Genomic DNA, 19,776 nt, shown 5'->3' with positions numbered 1-19,776 from the left:
TAAGAACGAGGTGACGGTGTGAGAGGAGAGAAGTTGTGGAAAGAGGCGGCGAGGGATGAGTGAGCAGCAAAGCCCCGCCCACTTCATAAAACACAAGGTGACCATCCTGCTGCCAATTAAAAAAAGAATATTCAGCCATTCTTTGTAAAGGGAAGACAGAAATGTCCACTTTAAAAAGCAAAAAATACGAGTGCGGTTCCGAGGCTCATCGCCGTGACGACGGGTCGTAACGCGTCGTCCTCCTGAACCCTCGAGCGCCGACAGTTCAAACCAAACCAGCTGCTTTTGTATTCTGACCGCGTTAACGTGATCCCCGTCGCTGAAAGGCTGGTCACGTGACCTGCCGCCATCTTTAACTCGTTGTGATTGGAGGATGAGAATAAATACCGTTGGCGCGGTCACGGCTCGATTTACTCCATTTAAAGATTCAAATGCTAAATGTTGCTAAGGCCCGGTCATAAAATCAATTCAAATAGATCAGAGAAGCTATCGTAGCATGTTAGCTGCGTGTTGCATCATTTACTTTGATTCAGTATCTTCTCTATGATTTGACTGACAGGTTTCTATTGTTTGTGGCTAAGCTAACGCAGTTGCTACCTAGCACTTTGTTCAGAAACCGTCTTTCTTCAGAAACGCCGTAGATGTTGACTTGGGGATTGGTGACGGCATGTTTACCAGCTACGGTGTTAGCTTGTAGCATTTAGCTACCTGCATTACCATACACATAACTGGTCCATTGTACACAGGCGGTTACGGGACAAGTCAGTGGTATGCTAATGTATTTCTATTGCGGTTTATCATCCAATTTGCAGTCCACACAGGACCATTTAGCCCCCTCTTCAGGAAAACACTTTGACTTAATTTATTTTTGAAATAATCATTTATTAGCTAAAATGATCCACAGCATGTTCACTACTTGTTAGTGTTAGCAGTTAGCTTGTTATCTATGTATATGACCATCCCACTTTTAATCCATTGTCTCTGTGTGATTTACAAATATGAAATGTACGCAAATGTAGTGATAAATTATTTACATTTTGACTAGACTAAATTCGTACGTGTTCAGGACAACACTCTATTACCATTATGTACACTTATGCTTGCGGAGTGGTGGCGATATCAGTCCAGAGTAAATGAAACCGTTTCCGCTGATGGCGTCTTTCCTGTTTGACATTTTGCTGCTACGTGTTGGAGACGTCGTTTTATAGAATTTCTCAGAGAAACTGCTCTTAACAGGCAGTAGCAGTTATGGGATGGAGAATGTATTTGTTGCTAAGCTAAAAGGTTTCTATTTGTCACTTGGCAAAATGTTTGCTTGTTTGGAAGTCCTTATTTGTCTTTACAGGGAACACTATGACTGAAATTATTAGCTATAGCATGTACCAGTTTGCTCGTCAGTTAGCAGGTAGCTTGTAAGCTGTATGTTGCGACGTCTGCTTTTATTTACGTGTGTGTGTAGCTCCATTATTTAAAGACAAATATGAGACGGTCAGTGGGAGAAAAATATGTATCCAGTTTATGACTAAGCTAATATTATTAGCTGTAAATTAGCAAAACGTTAGCTCTTCAGAAGCAATTTTTTTTCTCAGCAAAAAATTATGAAAGATTTGGTCAAAACGGGGATTAGTAATGGCCTGTTGCTAGTTAGCCGTTAGCTTGTTTGCTAGATGTTGCGTCATCCACTTCATTTCACCGTGGTTTACCGATGTTCATCACATCCCCACTGGCACTAATGCAATTCTTAAAGGAGATTATGGTGTAGTTTGTGACAAAGCTAACACATTTGCTAACTCTCAGTTCGGAAACCTTTTTATTCATTCTTCAGATAAAAATATTTATCTGAATAAAGCTCTGGGCCGGATACAGAATAGAGGATTGAGGCTGCAGGACTAGCAATAGCTTCTTCTTTAGCTTAGCTTCCATGGCTAGCCTTGGTATGATGCGTGGATTCATTTTGCTGTCGATCTCTGGGCTGACTGGGCCTTCAAAGAGAGCCCCGTGAGCGACATGGATCCTTCGTACGCCGGCTGCTTGTCATCGAGGAACGTTGTGCTACGACACTTAGCATCTTAATTATTACCAATCATAAAGAGGAACCATCGATCATTATGGCATCCCGACCGCTCAGACAACCAGTGATCTGAGGGTTTCTTTAGCTGCCAAACGATCCCTGTTGTTCTGCACCGGCGGCCTGCGAGTTTGGCTGCACGTCTTACGATGGGCGGGATGGGGGCGGGGCCTAGGCGCAGGACAACAGCACCTCACATCAAGGGCTAAACTGGATTATCTTTGTGTCTGTGCTCCGGAGTGTCTCGTTCCGTTTCGTCCGTGCGTCGGGGGGGCGTGCTTGTGCATAACTATCTTTACGTTTATGTGGATGGAAAATAAAAGGAAGCATCGTGTAAAAATGCGCCGCCATCGTCACGGGAGGACAGGCCGCCATGATGTCATATTTGTACTTGTTTTCGTTTTCCTGGCGTGACTTCCTGCTCGGGCTTTGCTAAAGATGGACACGCCGAGCTTCCTGCCAGCCGTTCAGACTGTGACCATGTGCTCATGTTCAGGCGTGATCCGGTTCACGTTGATGATGTCATGGCGTGCGGCTGCTTCTCGTGTGTCTGTGTCGTCGTCTGGACCGCTGGGCGTCGTTCTTTGGCGCGTTCCTTCCAACTCGTGATGAAGTTAAACGTCGTGTTTAATTTCAGAAGAAAAAGGGCAACCGCAGCTTTTCCTGTCGAGCTGCGTCACCAAACTGAGGACGAGGTGATGTCACAGCCCGGTGACATCAAACGCCGCCCTCTGGCTTGAATATGTACATGCAGAGTTTCTCATCAACGGCCTGTGCTCATTTTAACGCTGCGAAACGTGAAGGGAAAAAGAAACTCGAGCATTTTCACATTTTTCAGCGACAATTTGTCGTTTTATAAAGGGAAGAAAGACACTTCCTGACATCAAAGTCTGAGGTTGAAAGTGATCAGCCAATCGCTCTCTATTAAACCGTGTGCCTGTTTGTGTGTGCGTGACATCAGCGCGTTGACCACGGCGGGTATATTTATGAGCTCAAAGCGACTCTGCATACCTCAAGTTGTATAATACGTTTAGTTATGACAGGGGTCGGCAACCTAAGGCACGCGTGTCACGGCCGGCTCGCGTTGGTTTTTATGGTGGCCCAGAGGCAGAAAAGGAAAGAAAGGTATTTTATCATATTTAGTGCCTCACAAGATACTAATTGTGACAACTTCTCATCGGAAAAGTACAATAGTAGTACTAGTACTACTGCTAGTAGTACCGGTAGTAGTAGCTGTTTAGTACGTAGAGTAAGTTATTATGCTGCGAGTGCCTGGATGTGATCGTGTTCATCCTTGATTCAGCGCGAGCCTCTTGGGAGTTCAGTCGGCTAGCCTAGCAGCGGTGCTAGTAGTTGGCTAGCCTAGCAGCGGTGCTAGTAGTTGGCTAGCCTAGCAGCGGTGCTAGTAGTTGGCTAGCCTAGCAGCGGTGCTAGTACAGTAGTACCTCAGCTTACGAATGTCTCTACATCCGAAAGTTTCAGGTTACGAAGTATCTGAATGGGAAAATATTGCCTCTCGTTACGAAGGCGTTTCAGGATACGAAGTCAAAAATAGCTGCTCGTAGCTGCTCTGCCATTGGCTATCGCCTAAAATCTGCCTGGCAACCCGTTGCGTATGCGTGTATCCCAGCACGCTATTCGTGTCCCCCTCGTGTCACCCGGAAAAAGTGTTGACAAGTCGGGCTATTGCTCATTATGATGACGTCTGCCTCGCACATTTCCGACGGATTGTCAAAAGCCGGCAAAAGCAGACGTCACTGGATCAGTTTTTCAAGAAACGCGAGGCAGAAAACACCGCAAAGGACCAGTAAACAAAGAGGACAAAAAGTAACAGCTAACAGGTAGATTAATATTTAAAAAGAATATCATACTTTTGCGGGGCTTGGAACGGATTAGTGCATTTACATTCAAAATGCGTCTCTACTTACGAAGTTCTCACGTTACGAAGCTACTCCCAGAACGGATTAAATTCGTAAGTGGAGGTACCACTGTAGTTGGCTAGCCTAGCAGCGGTGCTAGCTTGGCGAGTAAACAAAGTTCCAGTCGTTCTTTCCAACGTAGTTGGACAAGGAAGTCTGGCTGTGTCTCTAGAGGAGGCCGGGGGACGGGCGTCCTCTGCTGTGAGGCGTTCATCGAGGGGACGTCGTGAGGACATCGTGGGGACATCGTGGGGACACGCGTCATGAAAAGGCTGCCGACCCCTGATCTGTGACGTCACTCTGTTTCCATGAAAAGAAAGGTCTTTTATTGGTGATCGATTCCTGCATTTGTAGAAACCTACTGTTCAATTGATAATCAATAAACCCTCTGAACTGAGTTTGTTTCGTGTGTGAGAGACTGGAGACGTCGCGGATCAATGAATAAAGGAAACGATCATCGACTTTCATCTGCATCAGTCAGAGGCTCCGCCCCCTCAGGTGAGCTCAAAATATTAGATTAATCGCAGGTGAAAGTGACAGGAAGTCAACATTGATAACATCCGACCAGCGGCCTGGTGGCAAACCTAAACCCCGCCCACTACCTTTAACAGGTGCACGTGTGAAAACAAACACACTAATGTTATGCAGCACGATACCTTTAATTGGCTCGGTAAAATGTCGCGCACGCACGCGCACGCCGCTTATTCATCGCCGAGCAGCACCGAATCCGCTTCGTCCAACCGGCGGCGGGGTCGCGGCCGGACCGACCGACCTGCGCTCGATTCTACCCGGAACCATTATGCAGACAGGAAGCTACCATTTTGACGCTGGCAGCATCGGAGGAGCCGCCGTCTGCGGAGGGGGACACCGGGAGCCAGCAAGGGCGCACAAGGGCCAGCCGCCGAGGACAGAGGGGACATTAGGACGGAAGAAGACAAAGGCGGAGTTTGGGGCGGGACGAGCAGCGCGCGGGAGGACAATGGACGCGGCGGAGCAGGCCGGAGGACGGACTTCGTGTTAGGAGGCCGGCGGGGAGCCAGGCCTCTCGCTCCGCGGAAAGCGGCCGCCGACGCACCGGAGGCTCCCCCCGCTCGACGCGTCCCCCCCCCCGGGGTGTCTGAGCTCCGTTGGCTTCCACGCTCGGTCCGCCACCAGGTAAAGACGCAGCCCCCCCCACCCCACACTGGCGCGCGTGCTAGTCAGCTAGCCGCCAAGCTAACGGCTGGCTAGCAGCTAGCAGTGCTAGCTGTGAAGCTACGCCTTCGCTTTAGTGTTTATAGGCAGTTAGCTTAATTAAAAACTCTTCCCGCGTATTTATGTACGTCACGGCGCGCGGGAGTTTACGACATTTATAACTGCACTAGCTAGCTGGATGAACGCGATGCTAGCAGACAGAGGGCGGCTCGCATCCGGCTAACCTGCCCGGTTATCGGTTATCACTTTCAGGCGGTCCACCGGAGGTCACCGGTTGTCGGCGGAGAAGGCGACACTCTGCAGCGGCGCGGACCAGCCGGTAAGGCGGAAGCAGTGAGCCCCCTGAGAACAGCCCGATTGCCTGTAATCCATCAGTCATCCGTCGCCTCCCCCCACGCCACATTTAAAGTGGATTGATCCAGCATCACCTGGATGACGTAGGTCGAAGTTGTGGGTTTGGTTGTGTGCTGGTCCAGAACCGGAACCAGCAGACGGCGTGTTAATGGTTTAACCCGGACGCTTCTGGAGTTACACCAACACGGTAAAGCTGCTCCGTGAAGAACCCGGATCCAGATCGATCCGGATCTGCTCGGGTCCAAAATCTCGGTCCTCAGATCGGGTTTCCCCTCCGGACTCCCTTCATTGGTCTGTGCTTGTTTACCTGTCCGAGCCTATGGTTGTGGGTGACGTGGAGCAGTACCGCCAGAACCCACAGGGGGCAGTGAAGCCGCGATCCAAGTGGCATTATGAGGCATTAAAGCACCCCTCAGTCCACTTTGGTGAAAGCCACGCCCATTGTTTATGAAGCGTGACTTCCTCCGCCCCCTTGTGGATGAACCGGGTCCTAACAGGTGCGGCGTGAAGCTGAGTAAGGAGCGTCCATTTGGGCGGGTGGGAGGAGCTCGCCAGAATTATTCCTTTGAACCGCGTGTCTTAGACAAAAAACAGCTTCTTCTGTGGTCCAGCCCCTAGTGGGCGGAGCTTTGACGGGGCGGTAGGAGGCCTTCCTGGGAATCTGCCAAACATTTCGCTGTGTTTGAGACTTCTTCGGGGGACGCTTGACCCAGCAGGTGGTTTGTAGCCGGTTCCGGTCGGTTCTGGTCGGTTCCGGTCGGTTCTGGTCGGTTCTGGTCGGTTCTGGCCGGTTCCGGTCGGTTCCGGTCGGTTCCGGTCGGTTCCGGTCGGTTCTGGCAGACCGAGTGAAGCCTCTTTGTGACGCTCCGAGCATCGCTAATGTCTTCTCTTTCCTCTCGTTCTCCAGACCGAAGCACGGCGAGACGGACGTGCTCCACTTCGTGGGACTCAGAACCGACGTCCGGTCATGGAGCGCTTCAGAACCTGGCCTCTTTAGGCCCGGCTTGCTAGCAGCCACCTGACGGAGACGCGTCTTTGGAGCGTAGCTTTGTGGATTGCCGGTCGGCGTCCCAGACGGGACGTCCCCTGGCGTCGGACCGTCGACTTGTCCCGCCATGTTTCAGTTCAGCAAGTACCCCATGGACATCCTGGAGATGCTCAGCGGACACCAGGCCCACCAGTTCAAAGGCCTCGGCTTGGAGCGGGGGCTGCAGCACCAGCAGCAGCTGCAGCCCCCGGCCCCGGCCCCGCCCCCCCCCGACTCCTCCGGGGGCCTCCTGTCCGGCCTGGGACTCGGCTCCCTCCAGAGTTCCCGGGCGAACGCCTTCGCCGACTCCTCGTCGTTGTTTGCCAAGATGAGCGCGGCGCCGCCGCCCGTCTCCCACCAGAGCCCCTCGTCCTCGTCCTCGTCCTCGTCCTCGTCCCACAGGAAGTCCAATAAGCTGGGGGGGGGCGGGGGCTACCCCCAGTTCCTGCGGCCCTTCCACCCGGCCGAGGCGGCGCTGGCCCAGGAGCAGCTCCACTCCGGAATGGGCCGCTTCGACTTTGGGAGCAGCGGGGGGGTCACCTCCGCCCCCCCGCCTCCCCCGCTCCACCCTGGCCTGTCGGTACCCCCGTCTTCCTCCCCCTCGTCCCCGTCGGGCAGCACGGCGCCCCCCCTGGCGGGCCAGGCCGACCCCCGCAGCCTCCACCAGCAGTTCAGCTGCATGCTGGCCGCCAACCAGTACTTCCTGTCCGGCGTGCCCCCCAGCAGCAGCCTGGAGCAGTTCCTGGTCCAGCAGGGAACCCACAACCACCTGGGATTGGGTCTGGGCCAGGGGGCTGCTGATGCAGGCTCCGCCCTGGCCCCGCCCCCTGCCCTCCACTCCTCCCACGGCCACTCGGCGCCGCAGCCCCCCCAGCAGCAGCAGCTGACCCCACACGCCTTGTCCCACCCGCTCAGCCACGCCCACCACCCACACCCGCTCCACCCCGCCCCCCAGCCCGCCCCACTGGGGGGGTTTGACTTCCAAAGTATTCCAGTCCTCTCCTCAAACCAAATAGCATCGCTGATGCAGCAGGAGGCGGGGCTTCCCATGCCCCTCCCCCTGCACCTGTCCCTCTGTAAGGACGACGGCGGAAAGACGGGAGACGGCTCGTCTTCCTCGGCGTCAAGCGGAGGAAGCAGGAGGAAGAAGGCGATGGCGGGCTACCTGCCGCAGAGGAAGTCCGACGGTAGCTCCGCCTCCGGCCTCGGGGGGGGCGGGGCTGGCGTCGGAGGTGAGCCGCAGCATTCCTCGCTCCTCTCACCTTCATCCTCTGCCGTGTCCTCCTCTTCGTCTGCCGCTCCATCCTCCGGTTCCGCCTCTGTGCTTGTCGCTAATGGCAACCAGCAGCCGTCTAAGGGGCCGGACCGCTCCGGCCAGCCGGAACCAGAACCGCTTTACCACTGCGGCGAATGCGGCAAGAGCTTCACGCACCTGTCCAGCCTCCGGCGCCACCTGCGCAGCCACGGCCTGCCCCCCCAGAGCGGGAGCCAGGGCGGGAAGCCGGGAGGCTCCTCCCCCAGCCCGGAGCGGCTCTTCTGCTGCGGCCAGTGCGGGAAGCGCTTCAAGAAGAGGGGTCACCTGATCCAGCACGCCGTGACCCACTCGGAGAACCGCCCCTTCGTCTGCGGCGTCTGCCAGAAGTCCTTCAACCGGCGGGAGTCTCTGACCCGGCACGAGAAGATCCACCACGAGAAGCCGTTCCGCTGCCCGCCGTGCGGCCGCTGCTTCCGGGAGAGCTCCTCCCTCCTGAACCACGCCGCTTCAGGCGCCTGCGGCAAGCCGCCCCGCACGCCGAAGAGCCGGGCCGGCGCCGGCCGTGGCGGGTTGGCCCCCCCGAGCAGCAGCAAAATGGACGACAAGTATGCAGCGGACTATTCCAGAAACCGCTACCAGAACCAGCCGGCCTACGGCGGGGGGGGCGAGGCCTACCGGCGGGCTCCGCCCCCCAGCCTGTACACGGAGAGCGCCGTGGCGAGTGAAACGCTTCGCAAGGCCCCCCTCGCCCCGACCCTTCACCCCCACCCACAGCCCCCCCAGCAGCCACACCTCCCCCTCTCCTCCCTGTTGGACGACTCGGAGGACGAGGTCACGAGCAGCGCCATGTCGGCCATCGCCGCCGCCGCCGCCGCCTCCTGCGACATCAACACGGAGAGCCGGGAGGGAGAGAGGCGGGACATCATCGGAGGGCTGCTGGGGGGGCTGGGGTTTAACATGGGGGGGCCACCATCAACATCCAGCCTCAACGGCGCCACCGTCCCTCTGACCCACCCGACCCCGCCCCCCAGGCCCCGGAGGCCCCGGAAGCCCCGGGACAAGAGGGACCCCTGCGCCGCGGCGAGGAGGAGGAGGAGCCCCGCCCCTCCGGGGGACGCAGGAGAACGGCCCTACTGCTGCCAGGTCTGTGGCAAACGCTTCAGGCGGGCGGAGACGCTGCGGCGCCACACCCGCGTGCACACGGGCGAGAAGCCGCACGCCTGCGACGTCTGCGGCAAAACGTTCCGGGAGCCGTTCCACCTGACCAAACACCTGACGGTCCACTCGGGCCAGAAGAACTACCGCTGCGGCCTGTGTGGGAAGGCGTTCGCCTACGCCCAGAGCCTGGTCCGGCACGGGAAGCTGCACCGGCGCGGCGAGATCGACGGGCAGGGCCGGCGGGTCAAGGGCGCCGCCGCCGGCCACGCCAGCCACGCCGGCTTCTTCACCGCCTGCTCTCAGGGGGAGGAGTCTCCCACCCGGGGCACGCCCTCCCAGCGGCTCTACACCTGCACGGCGTGCTGGAAGTCCTTCCGCCACTACTTCCACCTGACGGCGCACCAGCAGACCGTCCACGGCGGCGGCGGCGGCGGCCTGGACAAGGCGTTCCGCTGCGACGTGTGCGGCAAAGCCTTCGCCTACTCCAACAGTCTGGTGCGTCACAAGTCGTCTCAGCACGGCGTCGGCCAATCGCAGCCCGCCTCCGGGTACCCGCCCCTCTTCTACGACGCTGCATCGAGACCCGGCGTAGCCGGGGAGTCCCACGCCGGCGCCGGCCAGCAGCAGCACCCGTTTCACTACCACGCCCCAAAGCGACACGGACAGAAGAAACGGCGTGCGGTGATTCACAGCATCATGAGGGACGGGAAGCTGGTGGGCGTGCCCCTGAGCAAGGACACCCGCAGGAAGCTGCTGCTGCTCCGCAGGAGGCGGGGCAAGCGGCAGGCCGAGGGCGTGGCCAGGGTCAAGTCCTGGTCCGGTGGCGCCGTCACGGTGGCCGGACTCACGTCCGTGGACGTCCCCATCAAGCGCTTCCCCTGCCCCATCTGCCCCGGCCCCGGCGCCGCCTACGCCAAGCGGGGCGCTCTGCTGGTCCACCACGCCGTCCGGCACCGCCCCCAGAACGCCCGTCGGCGCTGCCAGGCGTGCGGGCGCCGCTCCGGGTCGCTCGCCAAAGCGCTGAGACACCGGGGCCGGCACCTCCGGCAGGCCGCCGCCCAGTGCTGCAAGTGTCGCCGCCGGTACTGGAACCCTCAGCTGCTGGCCCGCCACAGGTTCTCCTGTCGGGGGCCCCCCGGGGGCGGGGCCTCACCGGGACCGCTGCAGCCGGACAGATCGACGGTTCTGGCCGAGTACGGTCGGTAGGAAAGACCGTTTTCTAGACTTTTTATTTTTTGTACGTTTTTAACAAGCAGGCGGGGTTTAGTGTGACCCCCCCCCCCCACAGCCCCCCCCATCCTAACCGGAGCACCGGTGTCCGGTGGCAGTGTGGACTTCAAAAGGCCAGAACCCGGAGCCGCCTTGGGCGTCTGTCCCGCCCCCCTCCCTGCGTGCCCGTCTGTCCCGCCCCCTCCCTGCGTTCCCGTCTGTCCCGCCCCCTCCCTGCGTGAGGTACCTTTTCGTACCGCTTTATTTTTTCACATTGTCTGTTGGTGTTCATTCGTTACCGGGGGGGGGGGGTCCTCTAGCTAGACCGTCCCCCAGGGGTTCCCGTTCGACTTGATCACGTATCGATTTGTTTCTTACTCGAGCATCATTTCTCATTGTCGCCATCGTGTGGGTAGGAGGGGCCGAGTCGGGGGCCGTTGGTAAATGTATTGATGTTTCCTGTCCCCGCGGCGTGGCGGCGTGGCGGCGTGCCGTGAGCGTGTTCTCACGGTTCCTCTGTTCTGTCGATTAAAACCCTCAAATAAAAACTAAAGTCTGAAAGTCGCTGCTGGTTTGTTAAAATCTGGCGCCGGGGAGCCGGGTCGGCCTCCCGGAGGTCGTTCAGGCGGCGCCGGGTCGCCGGGTCGGCCTCCCGGAGGTCGTTCAGGCGGCGCCACGGCGCTGGGAAACGGTGTCGCTAACATTCCAACGTTCCTGTTTCAATAACCAATCAGACGTTTAACGGTGCTGGCCAGACGTCGCTGCTGCACCGCCGAGTGGCCACCAGGTGGCGCCATTGAGTTGCATTCAAGGTGACGTCTACTTCCGGTCCCCAGGAACCCGCAGAAAATAGTTGGGATTCAAAGAACAGCGTCTTATTCCCGCTGTCCGTGGTCCGACCACGTGACCTGCAGCTGCTGCATTCCAGGGCGTCACGTGATGTCTGTGGGACGTCTCACTGGGCGCTGGGTTCGTGTGCTCCTCGGTCCAGAGGGGCGTGGCTCGGGGCCTGTCTGAGACCCGTGTGGACCAGGAAGTGGAGTGGTCGCTGCCGAGGTGCCCTGGAGCAAAGCACCGCTGCTCGGCCGCCCCTCACTCCCGCGTCTCTGATTGTCTCGGTTCAAAGGCGGGGCCAGAGAGACGGAAGACTTCAAACATAAACCGGATTAACGTGAGACCGTCTGAATGACCCGCTTTAAAACAATCACCCCCTTTGAAGTGATGCGCTAATCCACAGCGCCCCTCCCCCTCCCGGCTGGCTGTCACGTGGCAAAGGCATGGGGAAACCTGTGGGAGGAGATTGTGACCTAGTTTTGGCCAATAGGAAGCTGGTATAGCCCGCGAGTGACCTAGTTTCAGCCAATCACGGCCCGGCTGAGTCGCGCGTGCCGAAGCCACGTGCTTCTGCGCTGCCGAGAACGCGCGAGGCAAACGGAGACACCAACCGGGCGGGTAAACCGGGAGTCCCGCTTCACGAGACCGAGTCAGAGCCGCGCGCTCACCGGGAGGCGAATATCAACGTTCAACCACCGAAGAAGAGAGACTCCGAATTATGAACTCTAACTGATCACTTTGAACACGTGATCTGAGGGCGGGAAACGGGTCGACACGTGATGATGATGATGATGAATATATTTATTAACGTTAACTAATGTTTATGAACGCAAGTCTCCCCGGTTCAAGGAAGGGTGCGTTCACGGTCCGTCCGGGAGGGCGTGGCTTACTGAGACTGCTGCCTTCAGGGCCTGATTTTACTCCCACAGCTGTAAAGAAGGACATAAAGATAACTAATAGAAAGGAGCTGTATCCGGTAACCGGAGCCGGTAACGGGGCCGTAAATATCACAGTTCCTACCGAAGGCGACGGACGCTTGAACGTCCCGCCTCCCCTGAACGCATCAACCCGCTATGGGTTGGTCTAATATGCAAACGGCCACGCCTCCAAGCAACTTTCCCCCGTGCTCGGTGACGTCACTGGTGCGGCCCGTGTTGGTTCCAGCTGACAGGCAGAGAGAACGACGCGCGCGCGAGAGAGAGAGCGAGAGCGAGAACGACGCGCGCGCGAGAGAAAGAGCGAGAGAGAGCGCGCGCGCGCGGAGCAGGCGCCGTCAGTCCGCCTCTCTCGTTCTACCGGATGTTATTATTTTGTTTATTTCTTTCATCTTTCCGCTCACATTTAACGACCGACCGTTTCATTTTTGTTTCCGTCCTACCGGATTTAAATTGTCCCACCGAGTCCGGACCGGATCGACCCGCCATGGTTCCGTCGTGGAGATAACCCCCCCCACCCCCCCCTCTTTGTTTTTCTTTTCTTCATCTGTTCTTCTTCATGGGACGCCCAGAAAAGCGGGACTCCAGGTGGAGAACCTGAACGCACCGTTTTGACGTCGCACCTGTCAATCAGCTCTAATTGGATTATTGATCTTGAACTTAACGGTCTGCAGGTTGCTCCCCCCCCCCCCCCCCCCCCGCCCAGAAGTTATGTCCCGGTCTCTCACTCAGCTCCTTCCGGCGGAAGTCCCCGCCGGGGCCAGCAGCAGCCCCCCCGGCGGACACCCGACCTCCATGACCAACCTGAAGTCTCTGCTGCAGCTTCCCATCAAGGCCGACCAGAGAGCCATGAAGGACTGCCGCGAGATCAAAGGTGAGCGCGTGCGCGCGTGCGCGGAGTCGATGCGGGAGTCCCCGCAGGAGCGTTTTAATCTTCATTGGTGCCCCCTCCCTCACCGTCTCCACACTGGGGCCTGGCCTGCCGTGACATCATCATCTCAGTTCATGATTTCACTGGGGGGGGCGGGGCCTCCTTCCTCAAATACCGCCCCTTGTGGGTTTAACGACATCTGCCGCGTGTGTGTGTGTGCGCGCGCGCGCGTGCACGTGCCTGAGTGGGATGGTGTGTTACAGACACACTCTTCCTTGTAGCCTTCCTCCTCCTGCCTGCTGTTTTTTTTGCATTTGATGATGATGAGGAGGGGGAGGAGGAGGGAGGGGGGGGGGGGGGGGTTCATGTCTGGATTGTTGGACAGCAGCAGCCGTTTGTCTTCCCGTCCAGCTGCTGAGACAGACATGAACCGGCTGTCTGTCCTTCCTGTCTCGCTGTGATGACATCATCGTTCTCAGGATTACTGACCCGCACCCTCCGAGATGGTTCTAATAGGAGGGAACCGGCTTCTAGGCGGTTCTGTCAGGAGAACCGTTTTCTGAGATTTGGGTTCTAATCTTCTCGTCTTCATGCGTCTTCATCTGTTGACGTCCATCTAACAGAACCCAACCTCCCTGTTGTCCAGACAAAGACAAGCCCCCGGACCCAGACGGGGACGCCGCGGTGGGAGGAGCCCTGGGGTCCGGCACGTTGCGGCCCAACTCCCAGTCGGCCTTCCTGGGCCCCCTGCTGTGGGAGCGGACCCTGCCGTGCGATGGGGGCCTGTTCCAGCTTCAGTATATGGACCTGGAGGAGTTCCTGACTGAGAACGGGATGGGGATGCACGGCAGCGGGACCAGTCTACCAGTGCCCAGGTCCCGTCCCAGGTAGGTCTGTTAGCATGCGTGAAGGCTAATAAACACAGCTAACCAGTTAAACCTGTGAGGTGGTCGTGCTAACAAAGCTAGCTCATGTAGCCTCACAAGATAATCTTTGCTAGTGCTAATGTTAGCATCTTTGCTAAGGCTGTCTTTGTTTTCCCCTTCCAGAGCTCGCAGTCGGCGGTGCCAAACAGAGCTCCCAGTGCCCCCCAACATCCCCCCCGCCCTGCTCCTCCCCATCCTCCTCCATGTCCTCTTCATCCTCCTCTCCTCGCTGCTGGGACTCGAGACTGTGCAGCCTCAGGCGTCACCGCCCCCCCCACCTCAGCAGCAGCAAGGCATGCTGGGAGGACCTGAGAGTCTCCATGGTGAGTCGGTCCGAGTCCAGTTTGACCCGTTAGGACGGGTTCGGGTCCGAACCTTCTCGAGTGATGAGGTCATGCTTTCTGTGGTTAGCGCTGGAATGCTATTCGATGGAGCTAGCGATGCTATCAGCTAACCAACGAAACACTTCAGACCAGCTGAGGTTCCTAAATTATAGCTAGAAACACACCTGAACAGGTGCATTTGTGATGTCAGCAAAATGGCCGCCTGGATGAGAGTCTTCTTTTATTTGGTCAGTCTAAACCGAATCGGAGTCAAGCATGATGAATATATTTATTAGATAGAATGTTAGAGTACAAGTACAGTCACACAGTAGCATGTATTACAGTACAAGTACAGTAAACAGTAGCATGTATTACAGTACAAGTACAGTAAACAGTAGCATGTATTACAGTACAAGTACAGTCACACAGTAGCATGTATTACAGTACAAGTACAGTCACACAGTAGCATGTATTACAGTACAAGTACAGTCACACAGTAGCATGTACTACAGTACAAGTACAGTCACACAGTAGCATGTACTACAGTACAAGTACAGTAAACAGTAGCATGTATTACAGTACAAGTACAGTCACACAGTAGATGTACTACAGTACAAGTACAGTAAACAGTAGCATGTATTACAGTACAAGTACAGTCACACAGTAGCATGTATTACAGTACAAGTACAGTCACACAGTAGCATGTACTACAGTACAAGTACAGTAAACAGTAGCATGTATTACAGTACAAGTACAGTCACACAGTAGCATGTATTACAGTACAAGTACAGTCAACAGTAGCATGTACTACAGTACAAGTACAGTAAACAGTAGCATGTATTACAGTACAAGTACAGTCACACAGTAGCATGTATTACAGTACAAGTACAGTCACACAGTAGCATGTATTACAGTAAAAGTACAGTAAACAGTAGCATGTATTACAGTACAAGTACAGTCACACAGTAGCATGTACTACAGTACAAGTACAGTAAACAGTAGCATGTATTACAGTACAAGTACAGTCACACAGTAGCATGTATTACAGTAAAAGTACAGTAAACAGTAGCATGTATTACAGTACAAGTACAGTCACACAGTAGCATGTATTACAGTACAAGTACAGTCACACAGTAGCATGTACTACAGTACAAGTACAGTAAACAGTAGCATGTATTACAGTACAAGTACAGTCACACAGTAGCATGTATTACAGTACAAGTACAGTCACACAGTAGCATGTACTACAGTACAAGTACAGTAAACAGTAGCATGTATTACAGTACAAGTACAGTCACACAGTAGCATGTATTACAGTACAAGTACAGTCACACAGTAGCATGTATTACAGTACAAGTACAGTCACACAGTAGCATGTACTACAGTACAAGTACAGTAAACAGTAGCATGTATTACAGTACAAGTACAGTCACACAGTAGCATGTACTACAGTACAAGTACAGTAAACAGTAGCATGTATTACAGTACAAGTACAGTCACACAGTAGCATGTATTACAGTACAAGTACAGTCACACAGTAGCACGTATTACAGTACAAGTACAGTCACACAGTAGCATGTATTACAGTACAAGTACAGTACACAGTAGCATGTATTACAGTACAAGTACAGTCACACAGTAGCATGTATTACAGTACAAGTACATGTACACAGTAGCATGTATTACAGTACAAGTACAGTCACACAGTAGCATGTATTACAGTACAAGTACAGTACACAGTAGCCATGTATTACAGTACAAGTACAGTCACACAGTAGCATGTATTACAGTACAAGTACAGTCACACAGTAGCATGTATTACAGTACAAGTACAGTCACACAGTAGCACGTATTACAGTACAAGTACAGTCACACAGTATCATGTATTACAGTACAAGTACAGTAAACAGTAGCATGTATTACAGTACAAGTACAGTCACACAGTAGCATGTATTACAGTACAAGTACAGTCACACAGTAGCATGTATTACAGTACAAGTACAGTCACACAGTAGCATGTACTACAGTACAAGTACAGTCACACAGTAGTATGTATTACAGTACAAGTACAGTCACACAGTAGTATGTATTACAGTACAAGTACAGTCACACAGTAGCATGTATTACAGTACAAGTACAGTCACACAGTAGCATGTATTACAGTACAAGTACAGTCACACAGTAGAGTGTATTACAGTACAAGTACAGTCACACAGTAGCATGTACTACAGTACAAGTACAGTCACACAGTAGCATGTATTACAGTACAAGTACAGTCACACAGTAGTATGTATTACAGTACAAGTACAGTCACACCAGTAGCATGTATTACAGTACAAGTACAGTCACACAGTAGCATGTATTACAGTACAAGTACAGTCACACAGTAGCATGTATTACAGGTACAAGTACATTACACAGTAGCATGTATTACAGTACAAGTACAGTCACACAGTAGCATGTATTACAGTACAAGTACAGTACACAGTAGCATGTATTACAGTACAAGTACAGTCACACAGTAGCATGTATTACAGTACAAGTACAGTACACAGTAGCATGTATTACAGTACAAGTACAGTCACACAGTAGCATGTATTACAGTACAAGTACAGTCACACAGTAGCATGTATTGCAGTACAAGTACAGTCAAACAGTAGCATGTATTGCAGTACAAGTACAGTCACACATCCTTGCGGTCTTGTTTCCGTTGAAAGTCCTTCGTACATAAATCATCCACAATTAACAATACAAATAAAACTAATATTAAATTACTCAATTGATGCAGAATAACATTAGAAAAACAAAAATAATTTTACACCACAGATGCAAAATGACAATGAATGACAATAAATTACATAAATTACATAAATTACAATAAATTACAATAAATTACAAAAACACTTAATATGTGCAACGAACGTCTTGAGTCAAAGCCAATCAGAGACCGCGGCCCCGCCCGACTGCCTCCGCTCGCATCAATACACACGCGTGTCTGCGCTGCTGCACGGAACACGTGCACACGCTCCCGCTGCAACACGCACATGCGCGTGAGTGGTGCGACGCATCCAGCCAGAAGTCCCTCCGGTCGCCGTGGCGATGAAGCTTCTCCTCATCCTCATGCAGCTTTGTCTGCTCTCAAATACAAAACCTCCCTGCTGACACCTGGTGGTCACGCAGCGACGCTGCGCTTCCAGCCAGACCCAGACATTAAGCATGAAGGCAATACAAATAAAAGAGGAAAATAAGAAGAAAGGAAACCGATTAAACATAAAAGGACGTAAATGAAGTGGTAGAAATCGATAAATATTTGTTTTTGTTCAAATTGTAATTACGTATTTGATGTTTTCTTTCACGCCATTAGTGGATGACATCATCGTGTTTCGCTCGACTGACTCATCACCTTGAGCATGTTAGCATTTAGCTTGAGCTCTGCTGAGATGGGCTGTCATCTGATTGGACGAGAATCGTGAGGTTCTGCTGCTGTTCGTTGTGTCTGAATTGATCTTCCAGCTGATTAGATAATCGATCACCGTTTAACCCCGGCCCTCTCTCTCGTTCAGGTGGCACGGCGGTCCCTCAGGCTGTCCCTCAGGACCCGTCCTTGACGTCCAGCTGCCCCCCGCTAACGGCAGCAGTGACATCGTGGTGAACTTGACCCCGACCCAGCAGACCTGGCGTTGTCCCAGCGTCCCGGGCCAGGAGGCATTCGATCCACGGCGGCACCGCTTCTCTGACGAGGAGCTGAAGCCGCAGCCGATGATCAAGAAGGCCCGCAGATGCTGGTCCCGAGCGAGCAGAAGGTACCGCATCTCCCACAATCCTTTGCTGTCTGAATGACTCGTTATTAGACTCAGTTCTGTTTGCAGCACAAACATTAGCTCCTCCTCTATGGAGTCGGGAGCTCCTCCCCTATAGAGTCCGGAGCTCCTCCCCTATAGAGTCGGGAGCTCCTCCCCTATAGAGTCCGGAGCTCCTCCCCTATAGAGTCCGGAGCTCCTCCCCTATAGAGTCCGGAGCTCCTCCTCTATGGAGTCGGGAGCTCCTCCCCTATAGAGTCCGGAGCTCCTCCCCTATAGAGTCCGGAGCTCCTCCTCTATGGAGTCGGGGAGCTCCTCCCCTATAGAGTCCGGAGCTCCTCCTCTATGGAGTCGGGAGCTCCTCCCCTATAGAGTCCGGAGCTCCTCCTCTATGGAGTCGGGAGCTCCTCCCCTATAGAGTCCGGAGCTCCTCCCCTATAGAGTCCTCCTCGAGTGGCGCCGGCGGCGTCCGGGTCGATACTCGAGGCTCTTTCAGCGAGTCGTTTCCACCTTTCTCCGGCGCTTCCTGCCTCTTTGCTGCCCTCTAGTGGACGCTCTGACGTCTACGAGCAGCTAGCGAGCTCGATTCTTCTGCTAGCCAATCAGACGTGTGTCGTCACATGATCTCCAAGCTGTGGCTCTGATTGGTCAGTCAAATGTTTTTGTTTTCCGTCAGTGACTTTAGCTCCCCCCCCCCCCCCCCCCACCACCAGGATGACAAGTACTGGAGTCGACGTGTCAAGAACAACGAGGCGGCGAAGCGCTCGCGGGACGCCCGCGGCTGGAAGGAGAAACCAGATCTCGGTGCGAGCCGCCTTCCTGGAGCGTGAGAACGGCGCCCTCCGTCATGAGGTGGCCGACATGAGGAAGGAGCTGGGGCGCTGCAGGAACATCATCAACAAGTACGAGAGTCGCCATGGAGACTTGTGAGGCAGCGGAGGAAGAAGATGATGAAGGGGCGGGAGGGGAGGAAAAGGCTACAAGGCAGCCCACCAATAGCAGCACTTTATTTGAGGCGGATGGCGGGAGGTCGGCGTAGACCTGCAGTAAGCGCGCGTGACACCGGGCGTGAGCAGCGGGCGTGAGCAGCGGGCGTGACACCGGGCGTGAGCACCGGGCGTGAGCACCGGGCGTGAGCAGCGGGCGTGAGCAGCGGGCGTGAGCAGCGGGCGTGACACGGGCGTGAGCACCGGGCGTGAGCACCGGGCGTGAGCACCGGGCGTGAGCAGCGGGCGTGAGCAGCGGGCGTGACACCGGGCGTGAGCACCGGGCGTGAGCAGCGGGCGTGACACCGGGCGTGAGCACCGGGCGTGAGCACCGGGCGTGAGCACCGGGCGTGAGCACCGGGCGTGAGCACCGGGCGTGAGCACCGGGCGTGAGCACCGGGGTGAACGCCCAAAGCGTTCCACGAGGAAGAGGAGCGCAGCGCGACATGTTTCAGTTTCCTTTTCATGCTGCTTCAATCAATCCACAGAACTACAGCGCCCCCCGGTGGCGCCCGTTCACGGCCGGCGTCGCGCGGCGTTTTTTGCAGGTAATGCGTTCCGGCCGCTCCTCCGACCGTTTCACAGTGAAGTCACGGATCTAAGCCAGGACAGGTCGGTCCTTTTCTACATAGGAGACAAACACGTATATTTTTGAACCGGTCAGGGAGGCGGGAGGAGCAGGAGGAGGAGCAGGAGCAGGAGGAGAGCAGGAGGAGGAGCAGGAGGAGGAGGAGGAGCAGGAGGAGGAGCGTTTCCGTCCATAAAGAGATTTTGACTTGGGAGTATTGTATATTTTTCTATCAGCAGAGAGGGTTAGGAGGAGATCATCTTTTGTATATTTTATATATGGGGCGTGGCAGGGTGGGCGGAGCCATGAGCTGTACCGGGGCCCTTCTCCTCCCAGCTGTTTGGCGCTA

General features: G+C 54.9%; 1 protein-coding gene and 1 pseudogene across 1 annotated transcript; both read left to right on the top strand.

Moving 5' to 3' along the window:
* Positions 1-6,507: 6,507 nt before the first annotated feature.
* LOC137903168 (zinc finger protein 316-like) lies at positions 6,508-10,736 on the top strand. The gene has a single exon (XM_068747303.1). It carries the CDS (start codon positions 6,651-6,653, stop codon positions 10,179-10,181), a length of 3,531 nt encoding a protein of 1,176 aa, XP_068603404.1. The 5' UTR covers positions 6,508-6,650; the 3' UTR covers positions 10,182-10,736.
* Positions 10,737-12,664: 1,928 nt separating this feature from the next.
* On the top strand, positions 12,665-18,803 carry LOC137903152 (hepatic leukemia factor-like; annotated as a pseudogene).
* The last annotated feature ends 973 nt before the right edge of the window (positions 18,804-19,776 follow it).

The sequence above is a fragment of the Brachionichthys hirsutus genome, chromosome 13, assembly GCF_040956055.1.
Source record: "Brachionichthys hirsutus isolate HB-005 chromosome 13, CSIRO-AGI_Bhir_v1, whole genome shotgun sequence".
Taxonomy (NCBI): Eukaryota; Metazoa; Chordata; class Actinopteri; order Lophiiformes; family Brachionichthyidae; genus Brachionichthys; species Brachionichthys hirsutus.
Note: the sequence above shows the minus strand (reverse complement) of the source record. Positions and strands in the feature narration are given on the sequence as shown.